Raw genomic sequence first — 18,416 nt, 5'->3', positions numbered from 1 at the left:
TATTTCTCAGATCTAGACCTTCGGTTCCGTAAGTGTGAAATACAAGGAGGAAGTTCAATGCTTCCCAAGACACTTCTATTTTCCCTCAAATCATTTACAAACAAATATAAAATACAAACCCATTAATTATAAAGCTCAAGACACGTGACTTTGGAAAGTAGGTACTATTTTGTTTTTGTAAGACTGTTTCTGAAGTTGAAAAGCAGGCCTGCTGAAATGACGGCAGGATTAAAACAGACTTTATTACAAAAAGAAACAACACTACATGACTTTGATTTGTTTTAAGCAACAAAAGGCAGATGTCTGCATCAAAAGATGCTAGTTAAAAGACACCATGCTTACTAGGTTCTTTCTGCCTTCTCTTTGCAGAAATTACTGTCTACTAATCTTGCCAGCCTTGGCTTTGAAAGTCCTGCCAGTCATATAGTCTTCCTGTGACTAAAAGCCAAGAGACAGAGTAATGTTTGTCAATCTGTTCAGGACAGAAAGGCAAGAAAGTCTCAAAAACGGTTAAGGTATAAAAGGTGATAAGGGCTCTCCCAGAAACCCAGTCCTTTCGCATACGGTGCTGGGGTGAATGCTCACATGATCTGAGAGCCCTAGGCCTCCCATCAGCAATCCCTACTAACCTGCTTTCTCCCACAGTCAGGGATTCAGGTTATCAAGTAGGTCCCATATTTGCCCTAACACAAGATCCACAGCTGAATTGTCCAAGAGCAAGAGGTTTGTCAGTTCCTTGCCAATCTCGCTACAATTAACCTCAGTGGTAAATACTGAACTACTTAGCTTTCTCAATAGGTTATTAATGAACACTCGCAGAGCCTGAGAGCCTGCTCTGTTAGCAGAGCAGTGAAAAATGATCACTGAAAAGGGCTATAATCATACTTCAACATACGGGCAGAAGACAAGTAGTGGCAAGAACAGATGGGTCTAAACTGACAATTATTTAATGCTGAGTATTAACGAAAGAAAGGTTTGGGGAAAATAAAAACACCAATCTGTCAACCACGTGCAGTAGCAAGGGTAAAGACCTAATTTTTAAGGTGAAGGAGGATTGCTTCCAAAAAGGAGTACCTGACATGACATGACATGACAGACTGCCATGGCATGGACCTGAATTCAATAAACCAGAGCTTCTCTTCTGGTCTGATGTTTTACGTGAACACTCATGTTTTGACTCAGTAAGCCCTTGCTGGTTTCAGGGAGCTCAGTAGGCAAGCCAACTTACACCAGTGCAACAGTTCCTTGGAGAATCCATGGGAGAGCTAGAGCCTGATTTTGTCAATTGTTGCTCAATATGAATTCAAATCATAGTAACAAAACGCACTATGTTTTTGTGGGTTGGTGTTGTGTTTTTTTTTTTTTTAAACAACAAATATAGCATCATAAACACAAGGCTTTAGTTTCCCTCTCTCTCCCTTACACCAAAATTTCACAGTACAGGCAGATAATTCCAAGGGTAAATTATAAAATGTGTCTTTCAGGAAAGTGCTGAAAAACTAGAAGCTACTGTTGTAACACTCATAACAAAATAAATTGATTAATGCTCCTGTCTTACATCATACTCTGTTCTTTCAGGTAAACTGCTTTCATCCACTTTCTCTGCCTTTTCAGCTGCCCACTTGCTTGCGGCTTCTGCAAGTTCCTTTTCTGATAGTCTGTTGCTCTTATCCAAGGCCTGTAGAAAAACATTACAGTGAAGGTTTGAACATGAAGTATATTTCCACATGGAAAAACATCCTCAAAACTAAAATAAACAGTTTTTTACAACATCTTGAAATGGGAAATAAGGAAGCCGAAGATTTCATTTGCTGACTTGCTTAAAAACAAAAAAAGTTCAGGAAAATGTTAAAAAAGCACCATATTTTCAGAATCAGGGTGTTTGTTTTGTTGTTCAAACCTCATGTAACAGAAAAATTTGAGACCAGCTGAGTTTAAAGACAAATGGATCTAATGGATACTATGGAGTAATCAGACAAAAGTGTGGATTGACCTTATAATTCAATGCGATTTTCAGGCGTAAAAGGTATTGTGGTTTAACCCATTTGGCAGCTCAGCACCACACAGGCATTTGTTCACCCTCCCCACCCAGTGGGATGGGGGAGAGAACTGGAAAAAAAGGTAAAAGCTTGTGGGTTGAGATAAAGATGGTTTATTAGGACAAAAAAAAATTATAATAACAGCAATAATAATGATAATAGTAATAATAACTGCCACTCTGAGATAGATATCAAAAAAGATACAAAAGGCAACTGCCTGAAAAAAGATGCCATAACGTCTACCCAACGGTTGTTCCACCTCAGCATGTAGATGGCCAAAAAAAAGCAAACAAGAAAGAAACAAAGAAAAATTTTATCATTAGTTCATTGCAAATTACATAAATGTCCAGAGGAAGCAAATACTCTGCAGTCTGCTATAGGATTCTGTGTCATAAAGACACAACCTTTAACTGAATTCAGAAGAGAAGTGAAATAAAAAATTACAGAATTATAATCTGCAAAGTCAGGAGGTGACAGAGATAAAGAGGAATTCAATATGCAAACAAGGTACTAAGAGGGTTCCTAAGAGGAAGGGGTAATATAACTCCCAGCTCACCTTTCCGAACTACATGATTATTCTTAGACTGATTTCACTATCAACAACTGCTGCCGCCGCAATGTTCTTATTTCCCAAAGTATGCCTAACTTTTGCCCATAATCTGACTTCTTCCTAGCTGCCAGAAAGTCTTGTACTGTGGTTTTATTACAAACCTCTCCATTTCCTCAAATATAGCTCTGCAAAAAGAAATAATCAATATCTTTGTCACCAATTGTTATCTTTGCAAAAAATGAAGATAAAATCTCACATGCCTTACAACGTTTCTACAAGTTGAAAACAGAAACTAGCCACTCTAGTATCTGGAAGACAGCGGAAAAAAAAAAGTTTAATCTCACTAAATTATGTGGGTCACATGTGAATAACATGTATTAAAAATACTGAGTGTATTTTATGTAATAAAGTAGTAGCATTTCCACAGGTACACACTATTAAAGGTAAGAGAAAATTAAAAGAACATGAGCACACTTCTCAAAGGAAAACATTTGAAGCTGTTTAGGTTGTAAACTAGCAAGGAATGCACAGCCTTGTGGAAAAAAAACTTTTTTTTTTTTAATCAAAAAAGGGTGTCTTTTCACTTTTTATTATGCATAATGCAAGAACAGCAAAAACCTGTCAGTTTTCTGCTATCTTCTCTGGGAAGCTTTCCTTGTCTCACACATCTGTCTTTGGCTTTAATTATGTCGGATACAGCCTCCAAGGTTTGTAGTCCAGAAAGATATTAAAGAAAAACACAAAAGATGTCATGCAGTAGTCAATTAAACAGGTGGTTAAGATCTGATAACACCAGCATGTATTAATTCACAGGCATGAATATGTAAAAAAAATTAATTATAAGATAGATAAAAAAACCTTTTCAGATTTGCATACAGTTAAAGCGAAAAGAGATATTGCTGTGAAAGCATATACCTTTACAAGTATTTCAAAGTTTAATTATTACTTAGAGCAGTGAAAATTATCTCCTTTAATCTAGAAAATGAAGCATACAATTCATTTCTCCGTTCTAGATTGTAAGACCCTCGCCCTAGAGATGTTTATCGTGTTTCGCCCCAACTTTTTCGGTTGATATTTCCACACAAGTGAAGCACTTACACACAGCTTAACTGGTTAGTGTAATCCAGCCATCATCCCAAGAGGCTCCTCTGACAGAAAACAGTACATTACAGGCAGATGTGGGGACTTAAAAGGGACAAGTGATAAAATGTCACTGAAGTAATTCCATTTTTGCAGCTTATGTATACCCAATAAATCCTTGTGTTGTCTGGGGAAGACTTCAATCAAACAAAGTTGCATTTTGTGTGGTCTACATCAAGTGGATATATGCAAACCTCTGGCACCAAAAAAAAATAAAATAAAATAATCAATACAGCATAGATCAGAGCTGACTGGAGAGGAAAGCTACACAAAGAGTACTTTATAGCTCAAGCTCACACTGCATATTAATACCATAGCAAGAGACTTTGCGGTATCTCTTTGTTCTCACAGATTTGTATTAAAGATTTGGTATTAAGCTGTGGGATGTTAAGTCTGTAAGCAAAATAGGTGAACTAATTATAAAGTTTATTTTCTAATCCAGATCAGTGCAACTTGTGCCTAACAGCTTTTATCTTACTTTACTTATTTACATCACTGAAAATAAAATACCTGCCTCCCCCCTTAAGGACATTGGCAATTAACTAGTGCCTAGCACAGCACTTCCAAAAGAGCTGCATAAGGAATAAGTGCTTAGAATGACATAGCACAACCAAAACCTGATTTTTTTTTACCCACTTAATTATTTCCTTCAGTCTCACCTTCTCACAACAGAAATACCACTCTCTCCCTGCCCGCCCCCCCTTTCTTTTTTAAACATTCCACTGTTTTTTATTAAAAAGACCCCCAAGAACCAGGCTAGTACATCATGCTACTTAGGGTGAATGCTACTTTTTAACAGGACCTTATTCACTCAGAACAATATATAGCATTGTTTCTTTATTTTTTATTAAAGTATTTCTCAGAAACGTAGGGAAAATACTCCTGTGGAAGCTCTCATTTTAACCTCAAATACAATTTTCAGGCAAGCGGTCTGAGATGTGAAAATGTTTTTACTGCCACAGGACAGCCAGAACAAAACTGATTGTTGCTGATTGTTCATTAGCGTTTATTAGTCTGTCTGTCTAACTAATTAGCAAGATTATGTAGTTGGTGCTCAGCCGACAAGATTTTTTTGATGGGAAATTAAACAGCATCATTTAGAATCTTAAAAGACATTTACCAAACTGTTTTGCAATGTGGCTCTCCTCCCAAGGAAATGCTATCATTCTTGCCACATCCCTACGCAGCCCTGCTTCCAAGCCAACTCTTCTGTTCACATTACCTTCCCAATCTGTCAGACACTTCACCTGTTTCCAAATCCAGTCACACCTTAAGAATCACTAAAGGATGGAGTTCGGTGCACGTACATGCATGTCCTATTGATCTTTTGCTCCTAAAATCTGCTTCCCCATTTTTATCCTTGCCATCCCTTTCCTAGCATACTCCAGGCTTCAGAAAATAGTGATTTTAAATCTATTTAAAATGTCCTTTCTCCTAAAATAAGAGGGTGACTACAGAATAAAAAGGGTTGTCAGTGTCATCATTAGATACACAGCATTAGCAGCACCTTCCTGCTAGATAAAGGAAAACCATCCTCTCTGCTGGATTGTAGAGCAATACAAGATGCTCCTTTCCTTAACAGCTGCATACAGTATCTCCTCCCAAGTGAGCAGGAACAAAAATTAATTTCAACAATGAGCAACCTGAAAGCATGGTGAGAAGTACTCAGAAACCAAAATTCACCTTTGATGATGGTACTGCTGTGGAACCTGAAGGTGATGCATCTCTTGACGTTTTCAATGCCTGAACTGAAGTCCTCTCTTTACCTATAATAAAAGAACAAATTAAGAACTGCAAAATTACATTAAATACATATGCTGCAAATTTATTGGTTCTCATAATTTATTGGCAGAAAAACTTCAGTGAAATTTGCTCAACTCAGACATGAAATCTATACCCTCCGCTATCCGATAAATTCTGATAGCGCTTTCTTCTCTTTACAAAGAAAGAAGAGAGAGTTATTATACTTGGCAGATCTAGGAAAACCTTATTACGCAGTATTTAACTGAGGAGCATATCAATATGATTTGGCAAGATGATGTCATTTTACTTTTTAATGTTCCTGTAATAAGCTTAATTCTAGCAGATGAGATGAAGAATTCCTATCTTTTTATTATGTTAGCCACCAATCAATCACTCCAGGAAACCAGGCAGTGTAGGAACTGGTTTAGCAGCCACAGTGCATTGGAAAGCTCTGCAGTGGGAAATCCTGTATTATATGAACCACAGGCTAAATTCTCTTTATATTATCAGAGGTTTTCTTGTAAGCGTTCAAACCAGCAAAATGCCACTTCAGATTTACTACGATAATCACAGTCTGTGCACAGCCTTGCCACAGGCTGGTTACAGGCAGCCCACAGCAGTACAACTGGTTGCAGTGCAGACTACTGGTTTTCAGCCTGTGGTCTACGGATGGCATCTAAAAGGATCTGCAAGAGGTGAACAGGTAAAACAAGTCTGTTGTCAGCAGGCGTAAACTTACTAAACTATTCATCTTCATTGGAAACTGCACGACTGTTCACAAATGGAAAATAATACAGACTTATCTTGGCTTCAGTTAAATTTGTACCAGTTTAATTAAGAAAGGGATGAATTAAAAACAAGTCTATCAAGCATTTATGAAAATTTGGATATAAATTATTTGAGCAGACTTATTTAGGAGAACCAATATGGCCTTAAATTAATGAATGCAAGCAATAAAAAGCAATAAAAACATGACATCTCACTCCTAACAGCTGAGCTATTTTCTTTTTTACTCAATGCTATAAATTATGACTGCATAGTGTTGTGTATTTTGAAATACTGCTACCTAAAAAAAAATATAAGGAAAAGTCCATGCAGAATGCATACTTTTCACAATAGGAAATCATAGAATTAGAACCAATGAATTGTTTGGGTTGGAAGGGACCTTAGAGACAACTTAGTCCCAACCCCCTGCCGTGGGCAGGGACATCTCCCACCAGACCAGGTTGCCCGAAGCCCCATCCAGCCTGGCCAACCTGTATGGATATATTTTCCTTATTTTTCACATATTCTCTATGGTGAAAAGTATGCATTTTGCATAGACTTTATGTTTAAGAAAGATTTAAAAAGCTGGTCTTCAACTCTTTCCTCACATTTTCATGTCATCTGTGTAAAGTAGGCTGGTAGCACAAAGCAAAGATCAAACAACTGCTCATCTCTGCACATTGTTAGAGGCAAGTGAGTTACTACCATGATGCTGAAGGCCTACTGATCCATGCAAAAAATCTTCACAGCTACTAACAGGTCTTTCAGAAACGTTACTGAAAATAGCTGGGGAAATTACTTGGACAAAAGTAAGTTTTCCAAAACGCACTTTAGCATGATTTCCAAATCAGGGACTAAATAGAAAACATTTAAAAACATAGCAAGCGGCTGTATTTAAGAATTTCTAGTGGCCATGAAACCAAAGATGAGCTACGAATTACCTTTAACCATGAAAGATCTTTAACAATGAAAAGAACACCAAAAGAAAAGCTGTGCAAAATTAAAAGCTGCTATAAATACAATGCATCTGACAAAAAAAAAAAGGTGGAAATAATCACGTCTTTAATCTGTCACACTCCCCAAAGCATAGAACGTCACCCTGACATCACCAAATAACACACAAGTTTTGCTCCTGTGATACCTGCTTTTCAGCCTCATGAGCACCCACATCCTTTCTAAAAAAAATGCACAAACTATTTCATCTCTGCCTTCTACATACCTCCTTCATCACACTGGATTCTTTAGAGATTACCTAACTTGAGTAGATTATATGTTTGTGCTTGAATAGACGGAATTAGTTGAAAGAGGTGGCAGTAAATTAGTCAAAATTAAGAAGAGACAGAAACTGCTGTTTAATTTTGAGGCCCTTTATTCTGAACATACGACTATTCTGAACCCAGAAGCCCCAGCTGAACCATTGAATAGGACACTTTCTAAGTACTGCTGTTTGCATTCCTACATCTCCTTGGCACAGCACTCTAGAGACCCCTTACTGGACTGGCCTGACCAAGCAATGCCACCCTACTTCCTAGATGCTCACCCAACATATCTAGATTGAAATGGCTCTTCCCATGAGCCCCTTCTGTCCCTCTACTTCAAAAGCTTCTGTATTCCTGTTTCGTTTGTTGAAATCTTGTATTTTTTTTTTTTTATAATTTCTGAATGGCTCGAGAGCATGAAATATTCCTCCTGCAATGGAAGTCATCAGGCCAAACTGATTCAGACAGCATGACTTTAAATAGTATTACAATATTTAAAGTATTAAAAGTTTAGCATGAAATCATATACAATTCACTTATTGAAGAATCCATTTTTCTTAAATGGACAGACTAAAATGTACTGCTGACATATAAGACATAGGTCCCGTTTTATTTTCCTTTTAAATATGTAATAGATGAGCTTACCTAAGACAAATCATATTCAAACAGTATTCTGGAAGTTTTATTTAAAACATTTATATCTTGCAAGTAGATTGTTTTAATTCAGTCATCTGCAGGAACAGATGAAACAGAGTACTATTTTCTGGGGAACAAGCTATTATAGAGAAATAGTCAGTGTACGAGCCATCTGGTCTCTTCATATCGATTAAAAATGGAGAAAGGTGTTTAACCATGGAATTGAAAATAAAACCCCAAAGCCACAGACATAAATATAACCATCTGTCTTGACTGGCATCTTTTCTGTTTTCTGAAGATGTCTGCTTCCACCTCGCCACTTCCACTACTGTTCGAGTAATTCTGCCAATGCACTACAAAGGTGATAGGAGTCAGCTCGGAATTGTAGGAAATGCCATAAACATTTATATGTTTTTCCAAACTTTTTTTTTTTTTATATGTAACTCCTGGTAATTCTGATCTGTACATCGACAACGCTCTTGCAAATACAATTGAATATCATAATCTTCTCTTCCTCTCCTACATTTACAGGAATTGATATTCGCTGAGTATTATTACTAAACGTTAAAATAATTGCAATGATCACTTAGAAAGCTAATTTGTATTCTACCACTAAGTGAAATAATTCCTCAGTATTTAAACAATGTGAACTGAATTCCACAAGCACCTTTTTGGAAAGAGGAGCTACATAATGGTCTAGTATGCCACGTATCAACTAAAAAAGAAAAACTAATTAATTTAAAAACTACTGTCAAAATGAACAGTAGGTTTGTATAGCTCACTAGAACAACATGTGCAGAAAGGAAAATCAAATCTGATTAATTTACATAAACTGTAGAAACAGCAGTAGCTAAGATTATAACATACTAAAAAAAGGAATTTTGCTTCTTTTTGCAAATTAAATATTTCAGGTTTTCACTTTTAAAACAGATGATTCATTAGATTTCTTTAAAGATTAACAGCTGAGCTTTTATAAACCAAGCTTTTATAAACCAAGACACATTCCTTTTGTTCTTGACTCTACACTTCTTTGAGGAAAGCAAGATTTGAGAGAACCTGACAATGAAATTAAATTGCTAAAAAAAATAAAAAAAATAAAATAATCCACCAGCATCAAAGCCCTAACAACACAGTTCTAAAAACATTTTCAGAAAATATAACAAGTAGCAGCATGCACCTTAATTTCTTCAAATTTTTAATCCCCCTTTTCCCCTGGTTGCAGGAATAAAAGCCTTCATCTGCTACAGCTGACAGCTGAGTTTCTTCTAAGGGAATCCAGAGAAGCACTTAAGAAGTAAAAGAAGCATTTGATGCTAAAATGAAAATAACAAACTATACTGGGAAAAACTGCACAGCTGAGAGTTCTGCAGTCAGTCTAGAGGTGCTGTTGAAATAACACCTACAATCCCACACACGAAATACATAGAGGAACAGACAGTACAATGAAGCAGCTGAAGAGCAGACGTAATTGGTACAAGATGTCTAGTTTTCTCACTGTAAAAGAGCATATGTAAAGAGAAAGGTCGTATAATGAGTTGAAGTTTCACCTCACTAACCAGTTCTCATCATTAATCCAGCATTACCTTGCTGAGAAGAAATATTTCTTTTATGTAAAGATGACATACTTCTGCTATGCTGGGACTGGTGAAAAGGATAGGCTTTGCTTCTTTCAGGAGAGTAGCTCCTGCTGCTGACACTAGAGCCAGATCTGCTGTGCGGAGAATCCCTTCGGCTCACTGGCGATTCCCTGAAGAAAGGAGAGTCCCTCTTATGAGGGGATCGCTCTCTCATATAATGAGAAGGATAGAAGCTTTTTCTTCTGAAGCTGTCTCTGATGTCCCTTTGAAGACAACAGAAAAATAAAAGTTACTTGGTTATCCTTCCATTGTTTGTACAACAGTGCTGGATAATACAACAGCAACCTTTTATGTCTGATAAATACAAACAGATTAGCTGTCATCTGAAGTACAAGTCTGAAACAGTGCTATGTAATGAATAAAAAAGTAGAAAAGTAGAAAAAAAGAATGCATCTTTTCTGTCAAATTTCATTCAACTACATCATAGCTAGAAGCTAACCCCACTTCTGTTACTTGATAATGCAGCTAAAATATAAGAGAACAAGGGATTCAAGAAATTGAGATTCTCACATTTTATTTTCTTCAGATTCACTCCGCACTCTCCCTTACCTCGAAACAAAGTCTTACTATCACAATAGGCAAAATGCATACCCAAATATTGCTCACACTATTTGGCCGTTTTTCCATTCTATTTTTCTCTTACCTTTACTTTCATGGGACTATCTCCCTCATTTGACTTTACACACCTTGCTACAGGAAATATCACTGAGGGATTTCAGTTTATTTCCAGCAAGTACAAAGAAAACTGCAGAATATCTCACCTCATGCTTACGTACCCACCCAAGGTCAAGCCCTGGATGAAAAAAAAAAATGTATTTTTATAACTATTTATAAGTCTATCTTTTGCAATATGCAATATTTACTTCAAACACTTCTGTAAAATGCCACAGACATGCTCAATATTACATGAAATCCATCTGATTTGAAAGTATAATACAGTAAACACTAAAAGGTCCTACTAAATTCATGTATTTTAACTCCAGACCATAACCAAAACATACTGGTTACCCGCAAATTATGTTGATAAACATATGTAAAGATCCAAAAAAACTACCAAATTGAACTTTGACTACAGAATCTCCAACATGCAAGCAAACATGTACTGAACCTAGACCTGTGGCATTTCCCTCAGTCAGAAGACAGCTTGTGAGGAGAAGCAAGTACTTCTCAGCTCCCCTGGCAATCAAAGCATTGGTAAGTAAAAAATAAGGACTTCAAAGCATGTAGAGTGAGCCAGAATGTACCTTTTTCACTGCTTCTCTCTCCTATTTCTCATCATAGTCCAATATTAAAAATAAGGGAATGCCTCACAAAGACTAGCAAAGATCTGGTGGCCTCGTTTAGCACAATGTAGCTATAGCTAATTTTATGTTGACGGAGAAAAGGAGAAAAGCCCTCTAGTGTACAATTCCTGTAGCATGTTACAGACGCATACTTGTGGTGGCTAACAAAGGACTTCAGTGTGCCAACGGTGTTTTGGACTACTGACACTACGCAGGTAGCACCACGAGCACTCAAGCACTCAAGGCCACTCACACTAACGTGTTTTATACAGTACTGATTTACTTTTGGCATGGAAAGCACGTCTACACGAGTGGTTCTTCTTCAGAGCACAAAAATCCCACAAACAATACTGAGGTCATTTTACAACAGAAAAATCATGGGGGGAGACAGAGAGGGAAAAGATGTGTTCACATAGACAGTAAAACTGCAGACAATCCTTCAGCTTATTTTTCATATTCCAGGTGGAATACAGTATCAGGAAGATAAAAATCATCTATATTTTGAAAGTTTTCATATTAAACGGAAGCATGAACAGATAAACAGCTGTCAGCCACTCTGGTTTCCAGTCAAACACTAGTGAGGCAAAGCCAGTTTTTACAGTTCAATAATTATTTCGCTGTTAACAGGCTATAGGCCTTTCTTGGCTATCTTATCTTACTTAGCATACTTTACAGGCCTACATACCGAAACTGCACAAGACAACGTCACAAAGTTTTGTATCTAAACAATTTTAATTTCCTTTCTGAACATTTCTTCTTCTGTTTATGACACTTCCATCTTCCCAAGCAGGCCACCACAAGACACAATTAACAATTGTTAAATAGTACTCAATATAGCAGTCTCTACACAGTAGCCATTGCACAGATATTTGCACTAACGAATGAATCACGGAAGCATAATCCTCCTGCTTTCTTCAAAGGCCCTAAGAGCAACAGGAGAAACTTTGAACACTACTGTTCAGGAAATGTGTGGAATAACCAGAGACTTTCCAGAAGGAAATAACTGAAATGATCAGGGGCTGAAATAACATGCTTAATGAATAAACACTCTAAACCTTTTGTCTTAAATTTAGGAAAAAGAAATCTGAAGTCAGATGAGTTCTCAGTCCTGTGAGATGTAGGTGAAAATAGGAAAGTCATGCATCACCTACATTAAATATATGAAGGGTTCAAGTAGAAATAAACATAAACTGGAGGAAGAAGGGGAAAAAAGACAGCTCAGACTTCAATAATGGTAAAAAGACTAGCTCAGCACTTAACTAGTTTGTCTCAGCAAGTCTCCATAAATATTTGATCAAGATGCTCTTTAATGAATAATAAAGAAATACTTATCAGGAACGGTTTCTGTACAGCACACTTTCTATGCAGTTCCCTCCTAATGCTCTCTCTTGGATGTGAAAAAACTGTGCTTCACTGACTGTAGCATCATTCTCATTGATGTTAAACACAGACTTTAACACATCATCCCAGCTTTTAGAGACGCAGCGCAGGACAAAGAGGCATTAGTCTTAACCAACAGTAATTCAGAGTTAGGAACACAACATTACAAAATATTACAGTGGCCAGCAGTCAACAGAAAGCAACTACAAATGTTTTTCTAAACATGTAATTGCACAACACGAGAAAAGATCTATTAGGCAAATTCTGAGATTTTACATGTTATTTGTTGCATTACTCTCTGTAACATACAGAGAGCCTTTGACTTTATTTATTTATTCTTAAAGCTCCAGCTTTCTGGCAGACTGGTACACTGCTTTTATGCCCAAAGCACGTTTTTATGAGCAAGTTATTAAGCCCTAGTATATAGACAAGTTTATTATGGAAAATTTTACAGTGCCCTAGCTATCTAACGCATATAACACTAATATGCACATAACAATTTACAAAATATCACTGGAACACTTTTAAAGAGGAAAACATTTTAAAACCTCATTCTGCAGCAATATTATGCACAGAAAAGGAGAAATTTTATTTATCTGTTTTCATTTCATCACCCTAGCTAATTCTTCACTGGACCCAATCTCATACCCGAACACTCAAGCTATTAACTATATTAAGGCTGTTTTGGACAGCACAGCAACAGCACAGCATTTCTGATGTTTTCCATTAATGTAACAAACCACACTGAACAGAACAAAATAAGCATTGTTTTACCTTTTTTTTTCCTTAAATACTTAAACTAACATACACCTGCAATTTGGTAATGAAGGCCCCAATTCAGCAAAGCAGTTAAGCACATGCTTCAGATTCCAACACATACTCAAAAGGTTTATTGAGCAGGGACAATATTTAATAGAGATTCAAAATTTTTGCTCAGCTCTAACTTTAAAATAGAACGACTCCCTCTAATAACAAATAGAGATTAATCCCCTTTAAATAGGATCCCTCTTATCTCCATACTTTGTGTTTACCTCTCACACCTAGCCCTGGAAAGCACGAGTTAGTTCTCCCAGTGGTACTGCAGTAAGAACTATCAGCTTTTTTAACCTCCATGAAACTTGACCACGAAATTCTCACTAAAGCTGGTAAACTTGGATGAGCTCCTGAACTTTTGTAAGTAAACAGCCATATATACACCATCCACCAAGGGCAGCTGAGGGAAGACCATAGGTCTGAGAGTTATTTCAGTTAGCCATCAGATCCAGTTCCCTGGAGGGGAAAAAAAAACAAAACAAAAAGAAATATAGAACAGGCAAAAGTATGTTTTTTTTTGTTGTTGTTTTGTTTGTTTGTTTGTTTTTGTGTACTAGGAGACCAAGGGAACACAGCACAGGGGAGCTTTTCAGTTGCCAAAGCATAGGAGAGATGATCCTAAGCTATCACTACCGCACTGAGCTCTTCCGCGCTCATTCTCCCCAGCCACTAAGCCCAGCAAACCACTCAGCACTGGGGGAAACTGAGGGGCTACAGGAAGCCCTCAGTGTAGTACAGATTAAGCTAGGAGAAGCAAAGACTAACACAAACTGCTGTGCCAGTATTGTAATGTGAGAGAACAGAACGGCAAAATTCAATCACCGACTAGATATGAAATGCCTGGAGCGGAGGTGTAATTATGTGAAAGCACACCACATAAGTGCAAATAAGGGAAAAAGCTGCACAATCACAAAAGAAAATATATGAGAAGAGATTAATAATCAATAAGAAAAAGGATGACAACATATATGGATCTGTGAAATAATCTGAGTTTTTTTCTCATTGAATTCATGCTGCTAGGCAACTGTGTACAAGAACTTATGCTTACTGTTCTCTTTCAAATCTATGGGGTCTTTCAGTAACTCACAGGTGAATCTGGTCTACCACCTAGAAAAAACATCAACCGACAAGTTTACATGACCCATCCCATCTGAGAAAGATTACTGTTATTGCCAAAAGGGTTAAATATTCCATTTATAGGCTTAGGGTCAATTATTAACCTTGCTTTAAAATAACTCACAATTTTGTAAACTGAGGAAAGGATACACATTTCTTAAGACACTGGACTTACGTGCAAAAAGATGGAGCACTTCTCCTGCGAATACAGGCTGGGGAAGTTGGGGTTGTTCAGCCTGGAGAAGAGAAGGCTCCAGGGAGACCTTACAGCGGCCTTCCAGTGCCTAAAGGCGGCCTGCAGGAAAGCTGGGGAGGGACTCTTTGGCAGGGGGTGTAGTGATAGGACAAGGCATAATGGCTTTAAATTAACATAGGGTAGGTTTAGATTAGATATTCATAATACATTTTTTACTGTGAGGGTGGTGAGGCCCTGGAACAGGCCGCCCAGAGAAGCTGTGGATGCCCCATCCCTGGAGGTGCTCAAGGCCAGGCTGGATGGGGCTTTGGGCACCCTAGGCTGGTGGGAGGTGTCCCTGCCCACGGCACGGCGGTGGAGCTGGATGGGCTTTGAGGTCCCTTCCAACTTAAACCATTCTATGATTCTATAAGCTACAACAGACAAAACTTGAACTCTGCTTAACTTACACCTTTTCTGTCTCAAAATACGCTGTGGGGGAAAGGGAGAGAGGGAAAAGAAAAAAATACCAACGAAGAACCTTCCTGCCTTCTTTGCCAGGATAAGGCAGGGCTTAGCAGAACTACCAACATGATTCAGCTGACATGGAAAACATTTATCAAAGAATACTACATCCCAGACCTCTACATTTCTCAAAATTTGCTGCATGTTAAACACCCAAAAAGGAAACATGAAGGGTCAAGAACACTTCTAGCATTTTCGAAGTAAATCTAGATGGCTGAAGATTCTGGCTACCATCCTCTCTCCCAGAACCCATTCCCTTCCTTTCCAAAGTTTGCAGTATACATTTATGGAACAAACCAGCAATTTTCTTTAGCTCTGCTTCATAGACTTTCTATAATCCCTTGTTTTTGTTTAAAGATCTTTATGCTGATTTACCATAACTAAAACCAATAAATTACAGCATTATAGATACAAATAATCACATCTGACTCCATCAACCTTCATTTGAAGATCTGAAATGATGACAGATTTCTTATGACAACTGGTTTTGAACATGATAGCTGAGCAATAACTACAGTCCTTGAAAATGGCAGTTGCTTTAAATGAAATTAACATAATTTGGTCTAGTCAATATAATCTCATTAACAGCTTTTCACATGAAGGTAGAAGGCAATAGGTATTGCAGGACAGCAATAAATCTTGTGAAGAGGACAGCTAGACATACAACATGTATAACAAAAAAGTTAAAAATACAGTACTATAGAAGTCACTGTATGCAAACACCAAAACTCCACACTAATGGCACTTGTCCACCTTATTCAATATGAAATCTATTGAACTCATCTTCCTCCTCCACACCCCCACATATCATGGCAGATGAGGGGAAAAAAATAAAAAAAATAAGACAACTCGAATATTACAGTGCCATTAGGTAGAAGTGTCTATGTCCATTGATCAAATAGCCAAGCTATGCAGTTCAGCTGAAGCTGGAAATCAGATTACTCCTCTCTTTATCCTCAGAAAAGAGCATCCTCTTTTCTACTGTCATCAAGGATGTAATTTATTAAACTCGCTGGAAGATAAATTTAAGCAATAGAAGTACATTTAGACTTAGACTTTTTCTATTATCTGACAAACTACTGTCAAGCATACCGATTATGACAAAGGAACAAATAAGAGTTAGAGTCCGTATAAACATAGATTTAATTTCCACATACAACTGTATGAAGAATGAAGACAAAACTATAATGTAAATTAGACAAATTAAGATCAAATCAGACAAAATAGCGACATTCAAATGAATGCAATTTTGGCTTCTCTTCTTTTCAAAAATGACAGCTTAATAAGTCCTATAATTTCTCTACAATAGAAAATGAATCATAGATCTAAAGTTCCAGAGCTCATATTTGCTTAAAGTGGTGCACCAACCTTCAATTTCTAATAACAGCTACAGCAATTTCTTCAGCACAAAATATAGCTGATAAAATATTTATTAACAGACATTACTGTAGGGCCAGATTTCATACTCTTGACTTTATGAGCAGCATATCATCCCAGAACAGTCATGCAGTTCAGACAACAATCTGAATGAATAAACTTCTCAGTATAATAGCAACTGAATCAATTCCTAATCAGATTTAACTCAAAATTGACACCACTTGAATCTTGTATCTCAATATATAAGCTCTAAATTGGAAGAGAGACAGGAAGCAAGATATGTTATCTTCACACACTCTACCCAGATACCGTAACAGACCAGAGAAACTGGTTATCATTATCACTTCCAGAGGAAGTTCTAATGGGACAGACCTTTCTAAATCAGCACTCAGACATCTCACTGTCGTTTTACCACAGGCACCAAGACCAGAACATGGGAAAGAACTTTAAAGAGTTTCTCTGTGGTCCCTAAGAGCACAGGGCTGATGGGGTGGGAGACGGAAAAAATTCCCAAGTAGTACAGAAAGCAAACATAATGGAATCGAGAACAAGTATCTAAGGACTGTAACATAGTATGAAACACAAGTAAACAGCTCTGTGGAAGTTTTAAAATAAGTTTATTGTTTGTTTAAAGATCTTCTAAATCAGTGTGAGAAATTACATGAGACTTTGGAGAAAAGTTAATGTTGTTTATAGTCACGCAGCTTTATATTGCCAAGTTCCCAAGCAAAACAAATTGTGGGTGGGTGGTGGGGTTTTTTGGTTGGTTCGTTTGGGGAGTGGTTTTTTTTTGTCCTTTTTTTTTTCTTCTTAAGAGAACAAACATCTGAGCATTATATTCTTCTAAAAAGAACAGCATATAAGAGAAATGCCAACACACTTCACAGTTGATGTTTGCCATGTTACAAGCAATGCAATGCAGGCAAATGTTTGTCTAACAATATACACCCTAAGCACCACAAATAAAGGAAATATTTTTGCACTATATTTTTATGGGCAGAAGTCAGTTGTGTTCAGCATGGTATTATTCTCCTTCCCAAATACTATCTTTAAAATTCTTAAATACAAGAACCCAGAAACCATGAAATACCTGCTAAAGGAGCCCTTAGGACTTCTCATCGGTGTGCTGCAGTGTGTCATTACTTCACTGAAATTTAGGAGAAAGCAACAAATAGTGCTTTAAAAAAAAAAAAAGCAACAAATAGTACCCGTATATACTGATTTGACCAACCCTTGCGGTCAATTTTCTAGCACTGTTGATAAAAAGCTGCAAAAGGAAAGAGCAAGTTGTGGAACAGGTTTGTAAGCAGCAATTCCTTATGTCAGTAACACTGATACACAATATTCTTATTATATTTAGTGGTTTGTTTTTTTTCTTCTTTCCAAATTCTTTAATGAGATCTATAAATCAGAAAAAACACTTAATTTTTCTCTACATCAGAAAAACGGTCCCCAAATTTCTGTGTTTTTAGTCTTAAATTAAAGTAAGATTTGAAGCAGATAGGTTGATTTGGTTTGATTTGCTTATGCCCCTACAGTTTTGCAATAGCAGTATGGACTTCTGCACAGCAAATTTAAATAAAAGTTTGCAAACTGTCTTTACTTTCAGGTTTCCAAAGATAAAAGCCATTATTATATGTATATGAAGAAAAAGTATATTGGTCATTATTATTTTCTGATCTCATTCCTTCCTGTCAAGTATGTAGCAAGTTTGTTCCAAGTCAGAAAGTCCCAACTTAAGGCAGACATTTCCTCTTGTAGATTTATTCAGCTGTCTAGCTTTTTTTTGCCCCCAATTTGCTTTTTTCTTTCACCTTGGTTGTAGTTTACAATCACTATAATATACATGTCCATCTCTCTTTCTTTTTTTTTTTTTTAAGCCATTTCCCACATACTACAAACAGCACTTACTTAAACATTTAACAGAGACAAGCCATGCTACTTGGCTAATCTCCGTATTAAAAATCCTTTTGGAACT

At 37.0% G+C, this 18,416-nt stretch overlaps 1 protein-coding gene across 6 annotated transcripts in view; it reads right to left on the bottom strand.

Moving 5' to 3' along the window:
- Positions 1 to 18,416, bottom strand: part of PPHLN1 (periphilin 1) — a 71,956-nt gene that overhangs the window by 31,718 nt on the left and 21,822 nt on the right. For 4 of the 6 annotated variants that reach the window (XM_080574638.1, XM_080574637.1, XM_080574636.1 and 1 more), the window contains 3 exons: positions 9,716 to 9,972; positions 5,413 to 5,495; positions 1,559 to 1,678 (listed from right to left, as the gene is read on the bottom strand). In XM_080574638.1, the coding sequence (XP_080430764.1) occupies positions 1,559 to 1,678; positions 5,413 to 5,495; positions 9,716 to 9,972 (460 nt within the window). The remainder of the gene's footprint in view (positions 1 to 1,558; positions 1,679 to 5,412; positions 5,496 to 9,715; positions 9,973 to 18,416) is intronic. The other 2 variants (XM_080574640.1, XM_080574641.1) reach the window with 1 other exon arrangement.

Source organism: Anser brachyrhynchus (assembly GCF_964034855.1).
Source record: "Anser brachyrhynchus genome assembly, chromosome: 1".
Lineage (NCBI taxonomy): Eukaryota > Metazoa > Chordata > Aves > Anseriformes > Anatidae > Anser > Anser brachyrhynchus.
This window is presented reverse-complemented; position numbering and strand designations above follow the sequence as displayed.